We start from the raw sequence: 19,180 nt of genomic DNA, 5'->3' as shown, positions 1-19,180 counted from the left end.
CGATAGTGCGGTGCATCGACCGCGCGGCGTGGCGGCTATCGCACCGAACATATGCTAAACGTTATCTCGTTTATCTTAACTAGGCGCTAATGTGAGATTGGCTATCTTAGGGCCTCGATAGTGTATCTAGTCGCACAGATACTGTATCTAGCGGAACAGCTGAGCGCGGCGTAGCGGGAACCTTGCGGGGGGACAGTCCTGACTCACTGTTTGCAAACATTTCCGTGTAAAGGCGCCCCTAATGAGTAATCTACGTGGATTGAAGGCGCGGGCGCGGCGAGAGGTGCCCATAGTGGACTGCTTACACACACGCGGTAAATAAGCGGGGCCGTGTGTCGCTTCTAGAGCCTTCGAAACTTTTTTATCCATTAAAGATCACAGTCACACATGACGGAAAGTGATGTTTGATTGGATGCGTTTACCTAGGAGATACCAATTTTCTCTGGTTTTAAAGATACCCCAGATTGTTATAGGCAGGTAGGTAATTTGATAAGATTTCGATCACTATCAAAAATGAAGTGATTATGTTGAAGGATCGCGGCTCGGTCGCGTCGCTGGCACGTCCCGGTGCGTCTGCGGTGTGGACTCTGCTTAAGCCTCATATATGTAGGCCGATGGAGGGCTGGGTGCGTTCGCGAGTGACGCGATAAGCGCAGCAAACAGACGAGGCTCGAGCTAATATTTGTTTATGCCGTGGCATAGCGTCCCCCGCGCCGCCCTCGCCCTCGCTCGGTGCGAGCAGCTCGCAGGCGGCGTATCTGCGGGTGCGGAGATATGGCGATAGCACCCCGATACGCGGTAATTATCAGATAGAGCCACAGATTTGATTACGAGAGCGCGTATCTGTCGCCACTCATTACCGGCGACACTCCGCGCCGAGATACACTATCGTGGGGAAGTAAACGTATTTCTGGCCAGCGTTAAGTATAAGCTCGGCTAGTGGTGCGAGCGGGCAGTCGGGAGGATGTGCAGTGCAGTGCAGGATGCGGTGCGGCGGTGCGGTGCGGCGCGGCGCGGCGTGCGGTGCGGTGCGGTGCAGCGCGGGAGGTGCTCGCGATCTGATAGCACCGTGTCGCGGATTATCGATGGGCGCCGATCGACCTCATCACGATGTTATCAGTTGTATTTTTCGTGGAATATTTTCCGTGAAAAGCTAATAAAGTGCGGGGTGCGGGGCGGGGGCGCGATAAGCCACCATATTGTTTCAGCACTCCCCCCCCCCCCCCCTCGCGCCCGCCCCGCCGTCCCGAGCATCACGTAGCACAGCCGCGTGACTACTTGCAGGTATCCACTCGACGTTTCCCAACACTGAAGCGTTGAGTGCTGCTATACATACCTACCTACTTACCTACCTGTATATATCAACTTTGTTTCAGGAAAATTGAAAACATTATGGAAACTATGGTTTTCACATTTTCTCAATCATATAAAATATAAATATATATAAAAAACTCTGTTGTACTTGGTAACTAAGCACCTACACGGTTTACTACTTAGTTACCAAGTAGGTACAACAGAGTTTTTCTAATGTGTAGATGTGTAAATGAATTGCCAATGCGGCTACGCTTCTACGCCGAACCTTCTACGAATCTGTATGTTTATAAACCGTAAGTTGAATAATATCCAGCATTTTTGCGTAAATCTAGGCATTTGAAGAAATTCTCCAACATATACCTAATTTAGTTACCTAAGCAGCGTATAACTAGTCAATGGCCGCAGCTCTGCCTGTAGTCTCTCTGCGTTAGTTGAGCCGAGCCTTCGCACATCGCTCTACAATCTACCCAATTCCGGCATGATTCATAATGCAGACAACAAAGACAATTAATAAGTTGCACAAGTAATAATCATGATGAATGTACTTACTATGCGATATTGATATTCCCTACTTATGCCGCCGGCAAGGTGTCTGCGTCACGCGTCTACCTGCTTCACATTTAGTTATTCCATTTGAAATGAGATTCAAATTAATTTCTAGCATCTCACGTTATTATCATAAATACGAAAGTGTGTCTCTCTGGCAGTTCGCTAGTTCACCGTGTTTGGTGGCGCGCTCTTGAAAAGGCCTACATTTAGTAACAGTGGACGCACAGAGGCTGATGGATTGGATTGGATTGAAACGAAACTCACAGTCCATTTTTAACCGACTTCCAAAAAAGGAGGAGGTTCTCAATTCATCGGAATCTTTTTTTATTTTTTTTTATTTTTTATGTATGTTCCCCGATTACTCGAAGACCCCTGGACCGATTTGGAAATAATTTTTTTGTTTGATAGGGTAGGTGGTCCCATATAAATTTGGTGAAGATCTGATGAATATCTTCGGAGATGGAGAACAGAACTCCTCAATTGATATAAGAGCAAATTGCTCGCGATCAGTGTAATAGCTTAGTAAACAGAAGGGTTTTAACTGGGCATAGCATTTTATAGTACAGTGGGGCCACTAAAAGTTGTAAAATAAAAAAAATTCGAAAGAAAAATAAAACCGACTTCAAAAACCACACACTAAAAAATAAAAAATAACTTTTTGTTTAGCTACACGTGTAATGTACCTAGGTATGAAGTCGGGCGAGCTTCACTCTTCGATTTCTAATTTTGTTTTAATATGCTCGCTCGACTTCATACTCGTAGGTAAATTACACGTGTAGCTAAACAAAAGTTGTTTGTGGTTTTGAAGTCGGTTTTATTTTTCTTTTGAATTTTTTTTTAAGTGTTACTTTTCATACCAGAGCTAAGGTGAGCTAGATTGTAAGCTAGGGGTGCAGCCTTGTATTGGGAGCACTTAACGTGAATTCCATACTAATATTATAAAAGCGAAAGTGTGTCTGTCTGTCTGCTACCTTTTCACGGCCCAACAGTTTAACCGATTCTGTCGAAATTTGGTACAGGGTTAGCTTATATCCCGGAGACGGACATAGGCTACGTCTTATCCCGGAAAATCAAAGAGTTTTCACGGGATTCCTAAATACCCTGCCGCTTAACCGATTAAAGCAATTAAAATATCACTTGCTTTAACGGTGAAGGAAAACATCATCGTGAAGAAACCTGCATGCCTGAGAGTTCTCCATGTTCTCAAAAGTGTGTGAAGTCCGCCAATCCACATTGGGCCAGCGTGGTGGACTATGGCCTAAAACCCTTCTCATTCTGAGAGGAGACCCGTACTCAGTAGTGGGGCGGAAATGGGTCGATAAGGTTAACCGATTTGTATGAAATTTGGTACCGAGATAGCTTGCGTCCCTGTAATTGACATAAGCATTTTATCTCGGAAAATCAAATAGCTCCCACGGGATCTTTAAAAACCTAAATCCACGCGGACGAAGTCGCGGGCATCCTCTAGTTATATATATTTTAATGTTTAGGCTCAGACCTGGGCGCGGTTGGTACCCTTGTAGCTTTAATTTTAAGTTAACGTAAGTATATAAGTACCTACCTACTTAATTAATTATTATCATTTATCATCATTACATTATTATCTTACAAATCCAACAATTAACAATCAAAAATTGTTCAATGGAAGTGGAAGGTAGCCAATTTGATCAAAATCATACCATACCATCATCATCTTCTAAACCAATCCAAAATAACATAGAACTTTAAATTCAATACCAGGACGTTCATGATAGGTACAAACATTTAGGTAGGTACCTATACTAGCCTACAACAAGACACAAAGCAGGTAGGTACCTACATAGATTAATTTAAAGTTTCCTTTGTATAATCTTCAGCAATCCGAGTAATTTATATTGTTGTAAATAAATATAAACCTCATATAGAGCATAGTTTATGACGTGCCCAATAAAGTTGTATTATTTCCTAATATTAAAGTCCGTGAGAGATAAGGCCAGATAGGCACTGTAAGGTAGGTAAATACCTGGCTTGCCGAATTGAATGAAGGATAAAAATTCTTACAACATTGTGATAAAACTTGCACATTCGAGAGTTTTCCGTAATGTTCTCAAAGATGTGTAAAAGCTGCCAATCCGCACTCGGCCAGCGTGCTACACTGTTGCCAAACCTTTCTTATTCTGAGAGCAGACCCGTAGCTACTTATTCGAGTCAGCAGTCCGCTGGCGATAGATTGATGACTTGGACGTAATGCTAACATTTAGGTTTTATGATTTCATACAATCCTTCATTAGTAATTGTATAGATCTGAGCAGTAGGTAAGTATAGCTTTGTAATACTTGTCCGGTTTAAGTTGATCAGAGTGGCTTAGCAGCGATCACTGCGATAATCGCTATCCTTCCACACACACACCTCCATACATAGCCAACGACATTACTGCTCTGAGCCTCGAGGGACGACACAGGGAGGTATATAGGCTACAGTGACATAATGACATCGTTAAATCAAACAACACACCAATAATCATAATAATATGCTCATTTATTAAAGTGTACTTCTTTCTTATATTATATTTACATAAAATATAACAGTTGCGGCCGCGAGCGCGCGCAGCCTCGCCAACAACAATGACTATCATCCGTCCAAGCATAACATAACCACTGCGATGACGCGCTCCCGTGGCTCGATTATCACCTAACGCTTTTAGCCTACGTAGACGATGGACTATAATTGTCCGCGGAGGACAAAAGTCTTCATATTTTACCACAGTGTTGCGCCGTACTGTTAGTTTATTGTGTGCGTTATGTGAGGCAGTAACTTAGTGCTAAATTTTTGTCCTCTACGGACAATAGTCTCTCGTGTTCGCAGGCCGTTAGTTGAAAAGCCGCGAACAAGTGTCTTCGCACTGATCGTGCTAAGGCTGCGCCGCGAAACCACGCGGTCTTTACAAAATATTCACTTTATAATTCATTTGTAGACATTTAACTATCATTTTATTATAATTAACTTTATATAATATCATATTTATTTGTATTCGCTATCCACGTCCGACTACATTATTAGTGAATAATTTAAATTTTGATAACATTGTAAAACTGAGCTTATTCCATAATTCGGCTTAAACATAGAGAGGTATCTAATGAATCAGATCTTTGCGTCGCGCGTCGTAGCCTCTGCAGTACCGACATCCAACTCCAATACCCTCAGGGCGTTGGACGTCGGTGGTACACATTGAAAATATGAATACGAAATCATAAAGATGACTAAGAACCCCGAACAGGTCTTAAACTAAAACTATTCAGGCCTAGAACTTTATCATTACACCGACCGCAATTTTACTTCTTCATTCACAATTAACTGTCTTTAGGTCCCTATGCTTAAGAGATTTTAAATCTCACCAACACGCAACGCTAACAGAATTCCAGCGTCCAAAAACAAAATATATTCAGAGTAAAATGGACCTAATAATAACTCAGTGCCACCGAATTTCATTTCGCGAGGTTTCCGTTTGTATGTGTGGATGAACTTGAGCTTTACAATAGCTCCCTTTTACTCTGAAGTGTTTCGACGCCAACATTGGTAAGATGTAAAATCTCCTCGTTTGTTGTCTCACCTACATGGCGAGCGAATGTGACAGACAGTCGGCATATCGGTAGATTGTTGTACTTCATGTAATCTTTATTTAATTTTAATAATATTATGCAAGCTCTTGTGACCGCCCTCTCACGCAGAAACTCTCTAGTGTCTATAAACACCAGCAACTCTAGTCGTTTCACCGCGCCGGATCTACGCCTAGCATCACCTCTGCTTGGATTTTAATCAACAAAACCGGTTGTTATCACTTCTTTGTATAGGTCCTCGTGAAAAACATTACTTAGTGGTGATGCTAGGTTAGTTGAATGTGTAATTAATAAAAAAAATTAAAAGCTTAAACAAAATATTGTTTCTGTTAGATTTGTTACAAAAAATGAGCCCGTATCTTTGCTGAAAAGTTTTAATGTGCACCCATCTGCTGGTCGGCGATACGACTATGTACTTGTGTTTATGTTATTTCATTGATCTATATGGTAGACATATTTTAACAAACAGACAATTTAACTTAAAAAAAATCATCAATCATTAAATCCATTATTGTAAATGAGAGCGTTTACATAGTTTGTTAACATAGATATACTAATTGTCTCAAATATCGACACAAGGTAGTTCTTTGCAAGCGATAGACATACTTAGTTTATGGATATAACGAGCGCTGAGGCGCAGGTTCCATACTTGTGCAACATCATCTGGTGGATTGACTTATGCCATCTGCAGATGCAAAATCGCTTCTGATGACATGCAACAGATGGCAACTTTGTACAAACATATTTTTAGCCGACTCCCAAAAAGGAGGCAGAAAACGAGCCGAATCGAGAGATTCGGCTCGTTTTCTCTTATAACGTAAAATGTGATACCTGCAGCCCAAGCACAATCATTGCGGCACATCTTTCTAGCGTTTTTTTGCAATAATTTTTCGATAAGCGAACAGTATTGTCGCGTATTGATCGTGCTTAGACTGCAGTCTTACTAGAATTATTATCAAGTGTTATGATTCGAAAGTAACAGCCGTTAGGGCTCAGTGCTAGCTCATTATCAAGTAGTGGTGTCCGACTGAAGCAGGCTTCGAGCGGCTGCAGGCGGGCAGCTGTACGCGGACGCGGACTGCTCGAGCAGTCGCGGTCAACTGCGCGAACCATCGTTATTACCTAACTATTCGGGCAGTCGTCATTTTGCTCGAGTGGTCTTTTGTGTGAAAATGAAAGACGGACTAAGCGCTCAAAGTTTGAAACGATCGGTCGCTACGGCTCCGAACTGCCCCTGTATGAGCAGAGCTGTATGCGCTTGGAAACCAGAGACAGCTCGGAAGCGACGCGCGAGCTCTGCGTACAGGCCAGTCTACCCGTCTGGAGCGACGCGGGAACTCGAGGCGGAGCGAGCTCTGACGTCCTCGCTCTACAGTCGAAGGCGTGTTTCTACGCATCGATTCATTACAATCATTATTTTATTGTGAAAGGGTGAAATAAAATAGTTCATATATTTAATGTTCTAATATAGTCTTACATTTAACTAAATTCGTGGAATGTATTCGAAGTCATGGAGTCGACAAAACATAACAAAACACACAAAATTGTATGTTTCCACGGAACAACTTCCGCGGATAGTAATAATTTATGAACTACGATGTAGGCACTAACGTTATATATGTATATCTAGGTGTATCTATATAGGAAGGCGACACGTGGAATGCCAGGGCACAGTCTTATAGTATTTAACATACCTAAGTATAAAATTATTTGGTAACAGAAGCACGCGCGTCTGCGCGACTGGCGACCTGGTATATCAGCATTGTCTACTACTTTAGCGGTTATTGGTACTGATATTGACGGCAACTTAATTTCAGAGTATTCGCATCTTTTTCTTACCAATGTAATAGGAAAAAGACAGGCTGATTAAATTTAGAACTGTTAAACCTCGTGCATTTAGGCGCCAGTCGTGAGCCTCTAATTTTTTTGTAGAGCAGCAGTGACTTAGTCTTTAACTTAAAATTTATTTTCCATCTGTTTTTTAGCAATATTAAGAAGTTAAAAAGATGCATATACTCTTAATTTAGTTGAAAGAAAGACAACAGAATGGACGCCATCGTATCTACGTATGTTTTTTTGTTTCATACATTTGTTTGAGACAGCACGCCGGCAGCTCGCCGGCCGCGCGCTGCTGCGGGGCGGCGCGTCGATGCCCGCGACCGGCCTCCAACTACTCGTAAATATTTATTTATAAATGCTTGTACTCATAAAATCTGTCAAACTATTGTAAAAAATATATCCTAAAGTGCGGCTACCCTGGGGTAGCGCCGCGCGGGCGTATTTGGTCAACTAGCGACTATGCGGCCGCTCGCGGCCGAGCGCCGCGAGCGTTACCTAGGCTTACACAAGTGAGATTCTCGTGGGTGTCCCGTGCGGGCGGGGGCGGGGCGCGGGAGCGCGCTCAACTGCCCAGCGACACGACGGTGGGCCGCTCCAGGCGCTCGGCGGGCTCCGCGCGCCGGTACTCCTCCGCGTAGTAGGGCTGGCTGTGCGACAGCTGGTGCGCGTGCGCCGGCGGCGGCTCCTCCAGCTTCACCGACAGCTGCTGCTGCTGCTGCTGCTGCTGTTGCTGCTGCTGCTGCTGCTGCTGCTGCTGCTGCTGCGACTGCTGCACGTAGTAGCCGAACGTGAGCGGCGAGCGCACCACCGTCGTGTTCGCCTTCACGGACTCCACTGTGGATGAGAAACGTCACTTATATACCTACAGGGTGTAATTGTAACTTTAGCAAAAACTTAGCGGTGTATAATACCTACTACTTACACACAACCCAATACCAATAACAAGCCGCAATATATGCTGAAACTCGGGGTCAATGCCCCGACTACGACGCGGCATTCACTCCGCGGCATTTATCCATGCAACGCTCGTTGACCTCTAGCGTCAGTCAGATGTGTTATTTGCAATATATTGTGAACTTTGTATTTTGAATACAGGTTTTTTTTAAATGATTTTTTCGCATTTCTTTTCTTTTTAATAATAATAATCATCAGTACTATCAGCTCTCATCGTTTATGCTAGCGTTCTAACTGCACTACCAATTGCATTACCTGTTTAATGGATTCAGATGTGCAACTGACAAGTTAACCGTGCGAGACAGTCGCCACAATATTCTTGGCTTTCAAACAATATCTTCCTTCGCTTTCAGTAAAATAATTTCACCGTTTTCTAGCATCAAGTAGGGACAGTAAGTACTTACATTCCATTTTGATATTGTTCACTTTATTCTTCAAATTCGATGCGTTCTTAGGTTTTCGCTTTCTTGTCTGAAATGCAGAAATGGTTACCATTGAGTATCTAATAAAATGTCAAAGTAATATTATTATCGATCAAAGCCTATTTTATCAATTGTAAAAGCTTTGTAAAAGTTGATAATTCCAAGATTCTGTTTTTAATATTGAAAAACATCACTGGATACACAGGATGTACAACTTTGAACTATCGATCGATGTAGAATCAATTAAATCCATTCATCATCATCACCTCACATAGTAGTCGTGGAATCGACAACGAGTCGTTTAGACGCCATCAGATTATGTGCTTAGCTACTGGTGAGTGATGATGCAGCCTACAATAGGAAACTGAAGCTATAAGGAGACTCCACATCCTAACGGTCCGAGTTAAACCAAGAACCTGATCACTCGTTGGTATAGCAGCAGAGCTTGTCAATTTTGAAATGACGCGCCCCAATACCGTGATTTACCTACATATCTAAATCAACAATATTCAAAATTCAAAATATTTTTATTCAATTAGACTTTTACAAGTTCTTTTAAATCGTCAAAAGCATCTACAAATATTATGTTCCTAGTGGGGCGCATCTTGGTATTTTGACTACGTACAGCTGCAAAGTGCAGACCTTAGCAAAACCGTTGCAGCACGATAATAGAAAAGTGAGGCAACAATTCAGATCAAAAAGTTCTCAAGCGACCTCTCAAAATATATTCTGTAGAATACCGACAGACCGGCGACTGCGCTGATGCTCCAAACTTTAACAAAGCTCAGGTGAAACTTGCGATTTGGACCAATCATCCATTTTCTCGTTTCGTTACGCAGCAAGTTCAGTGCACCGCGACCGTTGCGTCGGTGCAAGTCGGGGATGGTCCAATCAGTAAAAAAGTTTTTCATCGTTCATTCTACAGCTCGCTCCACTCGGCTCCTAGGCTCGTTTCATTCACAACTTCCTTCTAAAGTTTCTGGCTTCACGCGATAGAAGAACACTCTAGGGGTCGAACAGACCAGACTGCGTGGCGTCGGGCTGACAGGACTTTATCTCGCTGTGCGACAGTGACGTCGACAGTCGAACAGTGTGGAACCTCACCTGTATGGCGTCCTTCTTCATGGCGAGCGGGCGGTTGATGCCGTGCAGCTTGTAGTACAGGCCGCACGCGTTGCACACGTTCTCGCCCTGCGCGTTGCGGCGCCACAGCGACGTCGTGCCCGTCTGGCAGTTGCTGCACAGCACGCCCGGCCGCTTGGCGCCCATCTGCTGCACACACCACACGTTACACGCGGCCGCGCTGCAGGCGAGCGCCAAGCGGACAAGCGGTGACATGAATATGATCGAGACAGACACCTCCTACTTGAAGGTTTACTTGACGGGGAATTTTTAATGGTAACTTGGAACTGAATAAGAGACATCTACAGATATGCCATCACACCGGTAGATGAAATGTTCCAAGATCTGAACGAATACAACCGCCGACCGGGCTGTAGACACGAGTAAGTTGCTGAAGTTGGAACAAGTTGGTATATCAGTAGATACAACGTCTCTCAACACAAACACTGAAACAATGAAATGTGAGGTGGAGCGGGTGAAGGGTTAGTGTGAGGTCATTCAGCAGAAGCGATGTGCGTCAGTGGTACTACATAGTTAATGATGGGAGGAATGGACAGGAGCGAGGGCGGAGGGAACGGCGGGTCACGTCGCAGCGGACGGGGAGCACCGTGCGGCGCCCGAGGGCGAGCTTTCAGGTTACCACACATGAGCCCGGTCCACGTCAACTCTACTGCAAGCATTTGGAAGGACTCCAATGACACCTCGTACTTATTTACAAAAAATCGACAAAAATTTGTACACGCTCCAAGCGTCGCACAGATTCCCCCACAGATGCTTGAGCACAGTGCGTGTGGATGTGTACCGAAAGCCGACCCTGCGGGCTGCCGGTCGGGGCCGGGGCGACATACCCCTTTCTTCTGCTTGGCGTAGTCGGGGCTCGCGTGGTGCGCGGCGTGGGCGCCGAGCGCGGGGGCGGGCGCGGACAGTGCGTGCGCGGCGACGCCGTTAAACAGGAAGCCCTTGTAGAAATCCGCGCCCGGCGGGGCCCCCTCCGCGGCCACTGCAACACACAACCGACTGTCAGCGAGGGTCGCTCGGGCGCGGATGTCTCGCGGGCGGGGGGCGGTGGGGCGGGGCGGGGGCGGGGGCGTGGGCGAGGGGCGGGGCGGGGGTAGAGCGAGCGGTGCGTACGTCGGGCGCGGGCGGCGCGTGCGCGGCGTGGCGCTGACGTACCAGCCGCCGCGGCTGCTTCAGCGGCCGGTTCATGCCGTTCATTTTGTTGTAGAGGCCGCACGCGTTGCACAGGTAGTGGCCGGTGCCGTCGCGCCGCCACAGCGGCGTGTGGATGGCGCCGCAGTTCACGCACTCGCGCCCCTCCGTGAACAGCTCCGCCTCGACTGCCACAGACACACGTACTCGCACCGAGCGACCAGCCCTACGTATTGCGACGTTCCAATCGTAACTCCTCGTACATCATGCGTACGTAGGTGTTACGATTTCAACGTCGGAGAGAATTAGGGCTCCGAACGAAACCTGAGCATACCATAATTTGTTGTTTACAAATGTACTTCCTCCTTCGCGGCTAACAAGGAACCGTTAGCGCTCTTTGTCCGGCGCTGGACGTCGGCGCGGCCTTGGCAATGGCCGCGCCGCGACAGCCGCAAGCCGCGAGGCCGCGCGTGCCGCGCGCGAGTTCGTGCCTCGCGGCGCATTGTGTCCGGGGTCACTGCCGCGAACGGCTGCAGAACATACGGGAATGCGCCATACTCTCATGCCCCACACTCGCTGCGCGGCGCACCGTTATAAAACAATAAGGTAGTACGCTGAATATCGAAGCTAATAAGATATATCTACTTCGGGTTAGCAAAACTTCAAACCGATTGAATCTAAACATTGGATTGATGGATATTATTATGATTGTTTTGACGGTTCTTGGTTTGGCATCTCCATCGACATTGACCACTTGCGTTGGACAAATGAAAGTGTTGCTTGTCCATCTCATAATTTCCTTTCAATGTAGGTATTTAGCAAGAGTCATTCAACAATTTAATACCAGTGTAATTCGATCTCATTAGCTAAATAATGTAGTCGTAAAGTGTAATGTTTCGTGATGTATGTGATGGCATCGTGTCCGTCGTCGCGGGGCGTGCGAAGCGGCGCGGCGTGCGCGTGCGCCGGTGTCGCGTTACCGCAGCGGCCGCGCCGGGGCCATGTGCGCCGCAGTGTCCACATGTAATGACGGACCTACATCCATTGCATAATCGCTATCTATCGATAAAACCCTATCTGTACACGTTTGTTATTCTCCGAAATATGTAGCTCATGTTCTGGAAAATCATAGCAAAATAACAAACATTCACGCGAACCAAATACGGGCAACCAGGATTTGGGGTTCGGGGCCAGAACGGTGCGCCGGCCATAGATTAATGAAAAACCCAAAAACCCCTTAACTATTGAAAATAATTTGGTTTGGGTAACCATAGAAGGATTTTTTAATTTAAGATTTGGAGGCCCGAGACGAGTACTGGAGATTAACGGAGATTTTGAGGTAAGGTTAGCTATGAATTACATTAACCATACTAATATTATACCTAAATGCGAAAGTGTGTCTGTCTGTCTGCTAGCTTTTCAAGGCTCATCCGTTCAACCGATTTTGACGAGATAACTTGCATCCCGAGGAAGGACATAGACTACTTTTTATCCCGCAAAACTGATCAGTTCCCACGGGTTTTTAAAAACCTAAATTGACGCGGGCGGAACCGCGGACATCATCTCATCTATTATAAAGATCCAACTGTAATGTCACATGGCTATATTTTGTTCAAGTTAATAGCTGCCTCACGTAATTCAGGTAAGTAATATTGCAATTGTTTACATAGCAGGCAGGTCAGGTGCACCGCGCAGTGCAATGAACTGGAAACCCGACGTCGGCAACTAAAGTGCTGACACGCCGCCTTCTGCTGCGACGATCGATGACAGAGTGACCCTGACTCCATGACATTGAAATCTTACGATTATCAGTCGTAGTGTTTGCACCTGGATGAAACTGTTAATAATGCTATTTTTGATCCAATAAAATTAAGAGTTCCCACGGGAACGTGGTGCAAAATTAAGAGTTCCTACGGGAACAGACTACAAAATAAAGAGTTCCAACGGATTAACGGAACTATTAAAAACCTAAATCCACCGAATGAAGTCACGGGTATTTACTAGTAGTTTCATAAATCGTAATCGTAAAGTGTTAATAATCAAAACGTACCTACTTAGTAAATGGTGAAGCACAGATTTGAAGTCATTGCGAACAATGGTCACATTCGATTGCCATCGACAATGGGCGCATGCGAGTACCTAGAGATGACGTCACGAGGCAAGCTCGTCCTAATGGCTAATGGCGTTAACTGTGTCCTAGCGGCGCAGGCGCAGGCTCGCACTGCGCGAGATAAGCGCGCGCCACGCCGCTGACGCGCCCCGGTCGCCAGCGAGCCGTGAGGTGCCTCACTATTTGTAATATTCTGGCAACGCCGTAGAGAAAGTTTTAAATCTATTACATATATCATCCATCTCCAGGATGCGAGCTGTCTGTACCAAATAGAGAATGCCCGCAACTTGCTTCACGTGGCCAGAGTTTATAAAAGTTGCATGGAACTTTCCGAAACAAAAAAGTAGCAATTATGGCCTCCATGGAATGCAAGCTATCTCAGTACTAAACTTCATCAAAATTGGTTCAACGATGGGCTATGAAAAGCTAGCAGAAAGACAGACAGACTCACTTTCGCAGTGATTATATCAAGCAATTATGATTATATTATATTGTAGTAGTAAGTACATAACCCTACTGGACTATAGCTAATTAAAATCACAAATATTGTTGTATTCATTAATAGTTTCCAAATAAAAAGCTTCCAAAAGTCTCAAAACTTTGCACACGATGCGCCGTCAAATATTGACTTCCGGTATGTATTCCAATAGCGAATGTATGCGAAATGGACAACAATTCATATCTCCATACTTAATATTTTAAACGCGAAAGAGTGCCTGTCTATTTGACTGTTTGCTAACTTGTCATAGTCCATCCGTTTAACCAATTTTGACAAAATTTAGTAATAGCTTGCATTCTACAGAAGCCTTACGTGCTATTTCATCTCGAAAAACCAAAAAGTTGCATGCGATTTTTAGAAAACCTTCCACCTGAACAAAGTTGGCTCGATTCACAATACTGGGGTGTTACTTACGAGTAGTCCACTTCAATGTAGGTAAATAGGTAAACTGTGGACCTCAGCACATGTCAATACTCAATAGTGCAGGAAATCAAGTAGACGCTTCATTCGAGATTCTAGTCTAGAAGATTGAAACAATAAAAGTGTTCATTTGAACGTGATTAAATTCAACAAATTGAAATTCGTTTTTTCCCCACCAAGTAGGAGATGACACGATCGGTACTGATTTACGACTTTGACACGACAATCATACATCACAGCAGTAAATTGTAAGATTTCTTTTGGGGAGGAAGAAAAAAGCAGCGACGAGACAAACGCGAGGCTAGTGTTTGACAACATTGTATTTTTTGTGTCACTCGGGATGTGGGGCGCGCGGGGGTGTGCGCGGGGGTGAGCGCGGGGGCGCGCGGGGCGGACGCGCCGGACGCGGCGCTGTTTGCGCGGCACGTGCCTTATCCACGCCGTATAAGGAATGCGATTTTAATGCGCTTAAAAGGGAACGAGTTTATTTGGAGGAGGACATCGTTTTTTGTAGGGACCTGCGCAAACAGCCGGACATCGGCCGTTGTCTCACTAACCACTTCACTACGACTATTGCGTTAGGGTCATCGATGTACCTATAGCCATAGGGTGCACTGCCATATTTGCAAAGAGAATCATTGATTAGGTACAATATGATGAAAAGTTTTTTAAACTCAACCAGCGAAAATGACGAAGATATTATTCACATCTTTGTCTACAAATAGTCTAACATAATATACATATGAGGTAGGTATATACGAGAGGTCGACGTTTTAGCTATAAGCTATTACCGCTTCATGATTAGATTAAAACCAAATTTAAACATACTTACTGTGTTTATATATAAGGAGACTGGAAAGGACAAAACAATGGAAAAGATAAAAATATATAGTTAACTAAATAATGACTTTAGAGCTTCACGCTGGAATTGTACAAAAATCCCCAATTTTATTGACTGTAACACTTAACCGAGGGAGAAACCTTTCAAAGAAAAGCTATTAATCATCAAACAGGCAACAAAAGTGGAATAAAACTCGTCGTTCGGTGTCGACTGTCGACTGTCGAGGACGGACGACGGTTCAAGTGGCTCGCGGCACCATCCGTCGGCTCGCTTATCGCTCCCGAATTACGAGCTCGTAAGGGTATTCATAATTATAATAATACATAATAGCTTTGACAGCGGCAGAGTAACTACCAGAGGCTATCGCGTGACCCCCGCGAGAACTGTCTCTGCTCGCACACATGCTCTACACGACCACTCACACACGCACACACACACACACACACTGTCGTTATCAGCATGCATCCTAGATGCTTATCAGTTTTTAAATAGCGAGGATCTCGTTTCAGTTTTTTTAAGTTTATTTGTGACTTGAAACTCGATGAAACGAAAAAGCAACACTAAAAAGACTACTAAAAGGAAAGAACTTGCAAGCATCTGGCGTTTTCCTCGCTGTAGTGAGATGCATTTGAATTCCTCGCTTCACTCAGGATTCAAAATTAGGATCCTTCGCTGTTTCGGAATTCAATACAAACTCTCGCTGCTCTCGCGCCAAAATAATAACTTTCCAACCTTGCATAACAAATAACTAAGTATTTATTGGTAACAATAGTGTTTATTAACCCTACAATAATTGTAGGGTTTACTTAATTTATTATACATTAGCTGATACCCGCGACTTCCTTCGCGTGGATGTAGGTGTTTTCAGAATTCCCGTGGGAACTTTTTGATTTTCCGGGATAAAAAGTAGCCTATGTGCTAATACAGGGTATAATCTATCTCCATTCTAAATTTCAGCCCAATCCGTCCATTAGTTTTTGCGTGAAAGAGTAACAAACATACACACACACACACATACAAACTTTCTCCTTTATAATATTATAGTGTGATAGTGTGATATTATACTACTCCTGATACTCTGCACTGATCTCATTCTGTCGAAGGTTAGTTTTGTAAAGTTCTTTTGTACGTGTGACCTGTTCGCGTGTTTCTTGTTCACTTCCACAGGATGTTCGGGTAATTTTGCACGAGGCTATAAGCGGGTAAGTTTTAAGCGATCAGATAAGTAAGTAGGTACCTATGTAAAGCATAGGAACGTCCATATTTGTGCACTTTAAATCACACACAAAAGATCGTGTGACTCATAGTGTGTGCATGTTTGCAGCGTGAAGTGCAGACGTGGCGTCGCAGGCACGGTCGCAGGCGTGACGCGTGCGCATCATTGTACGTTCTCATTGTCATTGTCACTAACAACAGTTTTTTGAGTTGAACTGCCAATAGCGAGTAGATTGTGATTTTGCGAGTAGAGGTTTGTGCGAGTGTGTAGCACAGATGAACTGTAATGCAAGTTATGGTATGCTCAGAGGTTGTGTCCCCACCACGGTATAATTAGCTCGACAGTAGGAGCAAAAATAATTAATTGTACTTAATTAAAGATTCATTTATGCATTTGCATCTTATAGCTAAACTATGGCTAAAATGATAGAATAATTGATTTTAAGCTTATTTAAGATTTTAAATTGGGTCCTAATTTTCTCTTTGACATTCAAATCTTATCTTATTTGTAACTCCCAACTTTTAATGTCGAATTGGACCATTCTTATATGAAAAGCTATCAACTTAAGGGAAATTAAGGCCTAGATATAGTAATTATGTTGAATAAAATAGGTTTGAAATAACAGAGCTATTGTCTTACACGCAGAGAGGCTGGCGGAGGCGGGCAGGTTTGTCCTTCTCCCTCCTTCTATGCTCCATACTTCCTGAAAAGAGATAATACATATATATTTAATTAACAGCTATCTACAAATTTAAGTTTACACAATGGATATACCTATTGGCAATAATTAAGTCTAACTATGGCAGTGTAATGCACGGACAACGTTGTTCCTTTTTGTGAAACTTGTAGTAGGTATGTCTGTAAGTACCTATGCTTGCTATAAGAAGCTTTTTGTAATGGAAAGTAATTGTAAGTAAGTTGATTCAAGTGCGACGTGGATATGCACCTGTACTTCAAGTCATAACTGAGCCAAGCGGGTAATCTTCTTTGATCTACATTCTCAAGCCTTGAATAACTTCGCAAAACTGTGACTAACGCATAGCGACGCAATATATACTTCAATGCTTCACTCCCGGACTTTAGGTAGGTACCTTATCAGTCCATTATCTTAATGCCTTTGAAACCCTTTAAAACCTGTGATCCTTATTCGAATACAATAGGTACAACTTGTAAAATCCCTAAGAATACATTTTTGCTCAATTAAAAAAAAATGTATGAATAATAAGCTAATACTTAAACTTAATTTGAAAGTCAAGTCGTACAGCAGTTTATCGAGCAGTAATTATGGGGTAATTAAAGTTACATATTTAATTGACGCGCCAAAACTTGCCTGTTTTCAGAAACAGGTCTACGTAACCAGGTATTTAAATTTTTATTAGTGGTTGTTTAACTTGAGTGTTTAATCCGTTTAAATATACACAGTATATATGTATAGCCACCTATCTATATTATTTTAATTATTTTTTATTATATGCGTCACTAAAACTAGCTAGTACCTTCCAATTTGGAACAGGCATATTGTACAATTTACAACAAATTAAAATACATAATTAATCGTCAGTAGGTAAAGTCGTCAGATTCAGTAGCAAGGAGGCGTCACTCGTCAGGCGCCAGCGGGCAGCACCAGTCCCTTATCGCGGATATTGCGAGTACATGCTATTGTGGTTCTTTAACCGACTTCCGAACAGAGGGAGTGAATAAATGATCTACCTATTTGTATGACCGTTTTCGATATCACGGTTGCTAGGCGGGTTGGTAGGTAGGTATCCTATCTACTCTAACTTGAAAGCTCACCATGGGTTTGCCATGGGTAGGAGATACTACCGTGGAATAGTGGACACTTTCTTCTTTTTTGTCGCTATGCTCTTGACAGAGCGGTCATGGTTCTCACTGCAGTGCTGTAGCACGCTACTATGCGTCTGCATTCCTCTCTGATGGCTGCCTTCTTTTGTACCTACTCCTGTGAGGGGACGGTCTTGCACGTGCTCTGCCTTTTTTCTGCCTTATTACTCTTCTTTGAAGTACTAGTCGTTCAATAGAAACATCGTCGCGTCTACATAATAATATATGTGACGACAGAAAGTGAAAATGCAAACCCGCAGATACAGAAGGGGACAGATGCTACTTGACGCCGAGTTCCTCGAGAACGGAGGGTAGTTACATTGAACTGTGTGAGGAATGAGGATGTACTCACGGACTGCGTGTAGGTGTTGGCCGCGAGCGCGGGCGCGTAGAGCGCGGGGCGCGCGGCGCCGCCGGCGAAGGGGCCGCCGAAGCGCGCGCTGAAGGCCGGCAGCGCGCCGCCGCCCGCCGCCTCGCCCGCCTCGCTGCCCTCGAACTCCTCGCCGAGCGCGCCGCCGCCGCCGCCGCTCCCGCCGCCGCCCGCCGGCGCGTAGCTAGGCGAGCCGCCCGCGCTGGACGAGCAGGCCCAGATCTGCGTCTGCGCGAGCTCCACGCCGTTGCCGAAGTACGGCGAGGGCGCCGCCGGGTAGGCGCAGCGCGCGTACACCGCCGCGCCGCCGCCGCTCCTGCACACGACCGCCGCGTTAGCATACAATATCGCATCGACCAACACAAATACTTAACTGACAAAACGGTTGCTAATCGAGACAATCGTAGCGGCGCTAACAAAGCGTGTGTAAATGAAGTGGGTCAATTCACCAAACGATATATCGAACAGCCCACGGCCAAACTACTATTAAGTTATTGTATAAGTACTGTGTAGTGAACTAAGCGGCGGCCCGGGTGCCGGGTGCCGAGCGGCATGGAGAGTATGGCACCGCGGCCGCTGCCGCCCCGCAGAACGCGCCGCTACCGGCCGCGGCCGCGCTCGGTGCCGTCAGCTGTCATAGCGCTCTGACACATTCGTATCTAACCAGGCGAGGACAAAGTTTTGTATCCCGAATATGGACGAAACCTTGTGACACAACTTGTGACATATTCACTCCAAAACCTACAAACATACCTACCTCAGTGGATATGCTGTATATTGTATTGTACCTATCTATCTATAACCTGACCCTTTGACTTAATTAGCAATAATAAAATCTCTAATAATAATAATCGAAGGTCTAAGCCGCGGTAGAATTCCTGACATAGCTTATCATTTTTGAGCTGTAAATAATTTTTCATAATATTATCATCATCAT

General features: G+C 44.6%; 1 protein-coding gene across 7 annotated transcripts in view; it reads right to left on the bottom strand.

The window, feature by feature from the left end:
• Positions 1–4,359: 4,359 nt before the first annotated feature.
• LOC123864901 (transcription factor BCFI-like) overlaps positions 4,360–19,180 on the bottom strand; it is a 46,278-nt gene continuing 31,457 nt past the window's right edge. For 2 of the 7 annotated variants that reach the window (XM_045905645.1, XM_045905638.1), the window contains exons 3-8: positions 18,226–18,559; positions 16,671–16,734; positions 10,928–11,133; positions 9,779–9,946; positions 8,657–8,723; positions 4,360–8,132 (exon numbers count right to left, since the gene is read on the bottom strand). In XM_045905645.1, the coding sequence (XP_045761601.1) occupies positions 7,861–8,132; positions 8,657–8,723; positions 9,779–9,946; positions 10,928–11,133; positions 16,671–16,734; positions 18,226–18,559 (1,111 nt within the window). In that variant the 3' untranslated portion in view covers positions 4,360–7,860. Of the gene's footprint in view, positions 8,133–8,656; positions 8,724–9,778; positions 9,947–10,644; positions 10,797–10,927; positions 11,134–16,670; positions 16,735–18,225; positions 18,560–19,180 lie in introns of all 7 variants that reach the window. The other 5 variants (XM_045905639.1, XM_045905642.1, XM_045905640.1 and 2 more) reach the window with 5 other exon arrangements.

This window comes from Maniola jurtina, chromosome 4 (assembly GCF_905333055.1).
Source record: "Maniola jurtina chromosome 4, ilManJurt1.1, whole genome shotgun sequence".
NCBI lineage: Eukaryota > Metazoa > Arthropoda > Insecta > Lepidoptera > Nymphalidae > Maniola > Maniola jurtina.
The sequence above is the reverse complement of the archived record's forward strand: the minus strand, read 5'-3'. Positions and strand labels throughout refer to the sequence as shown.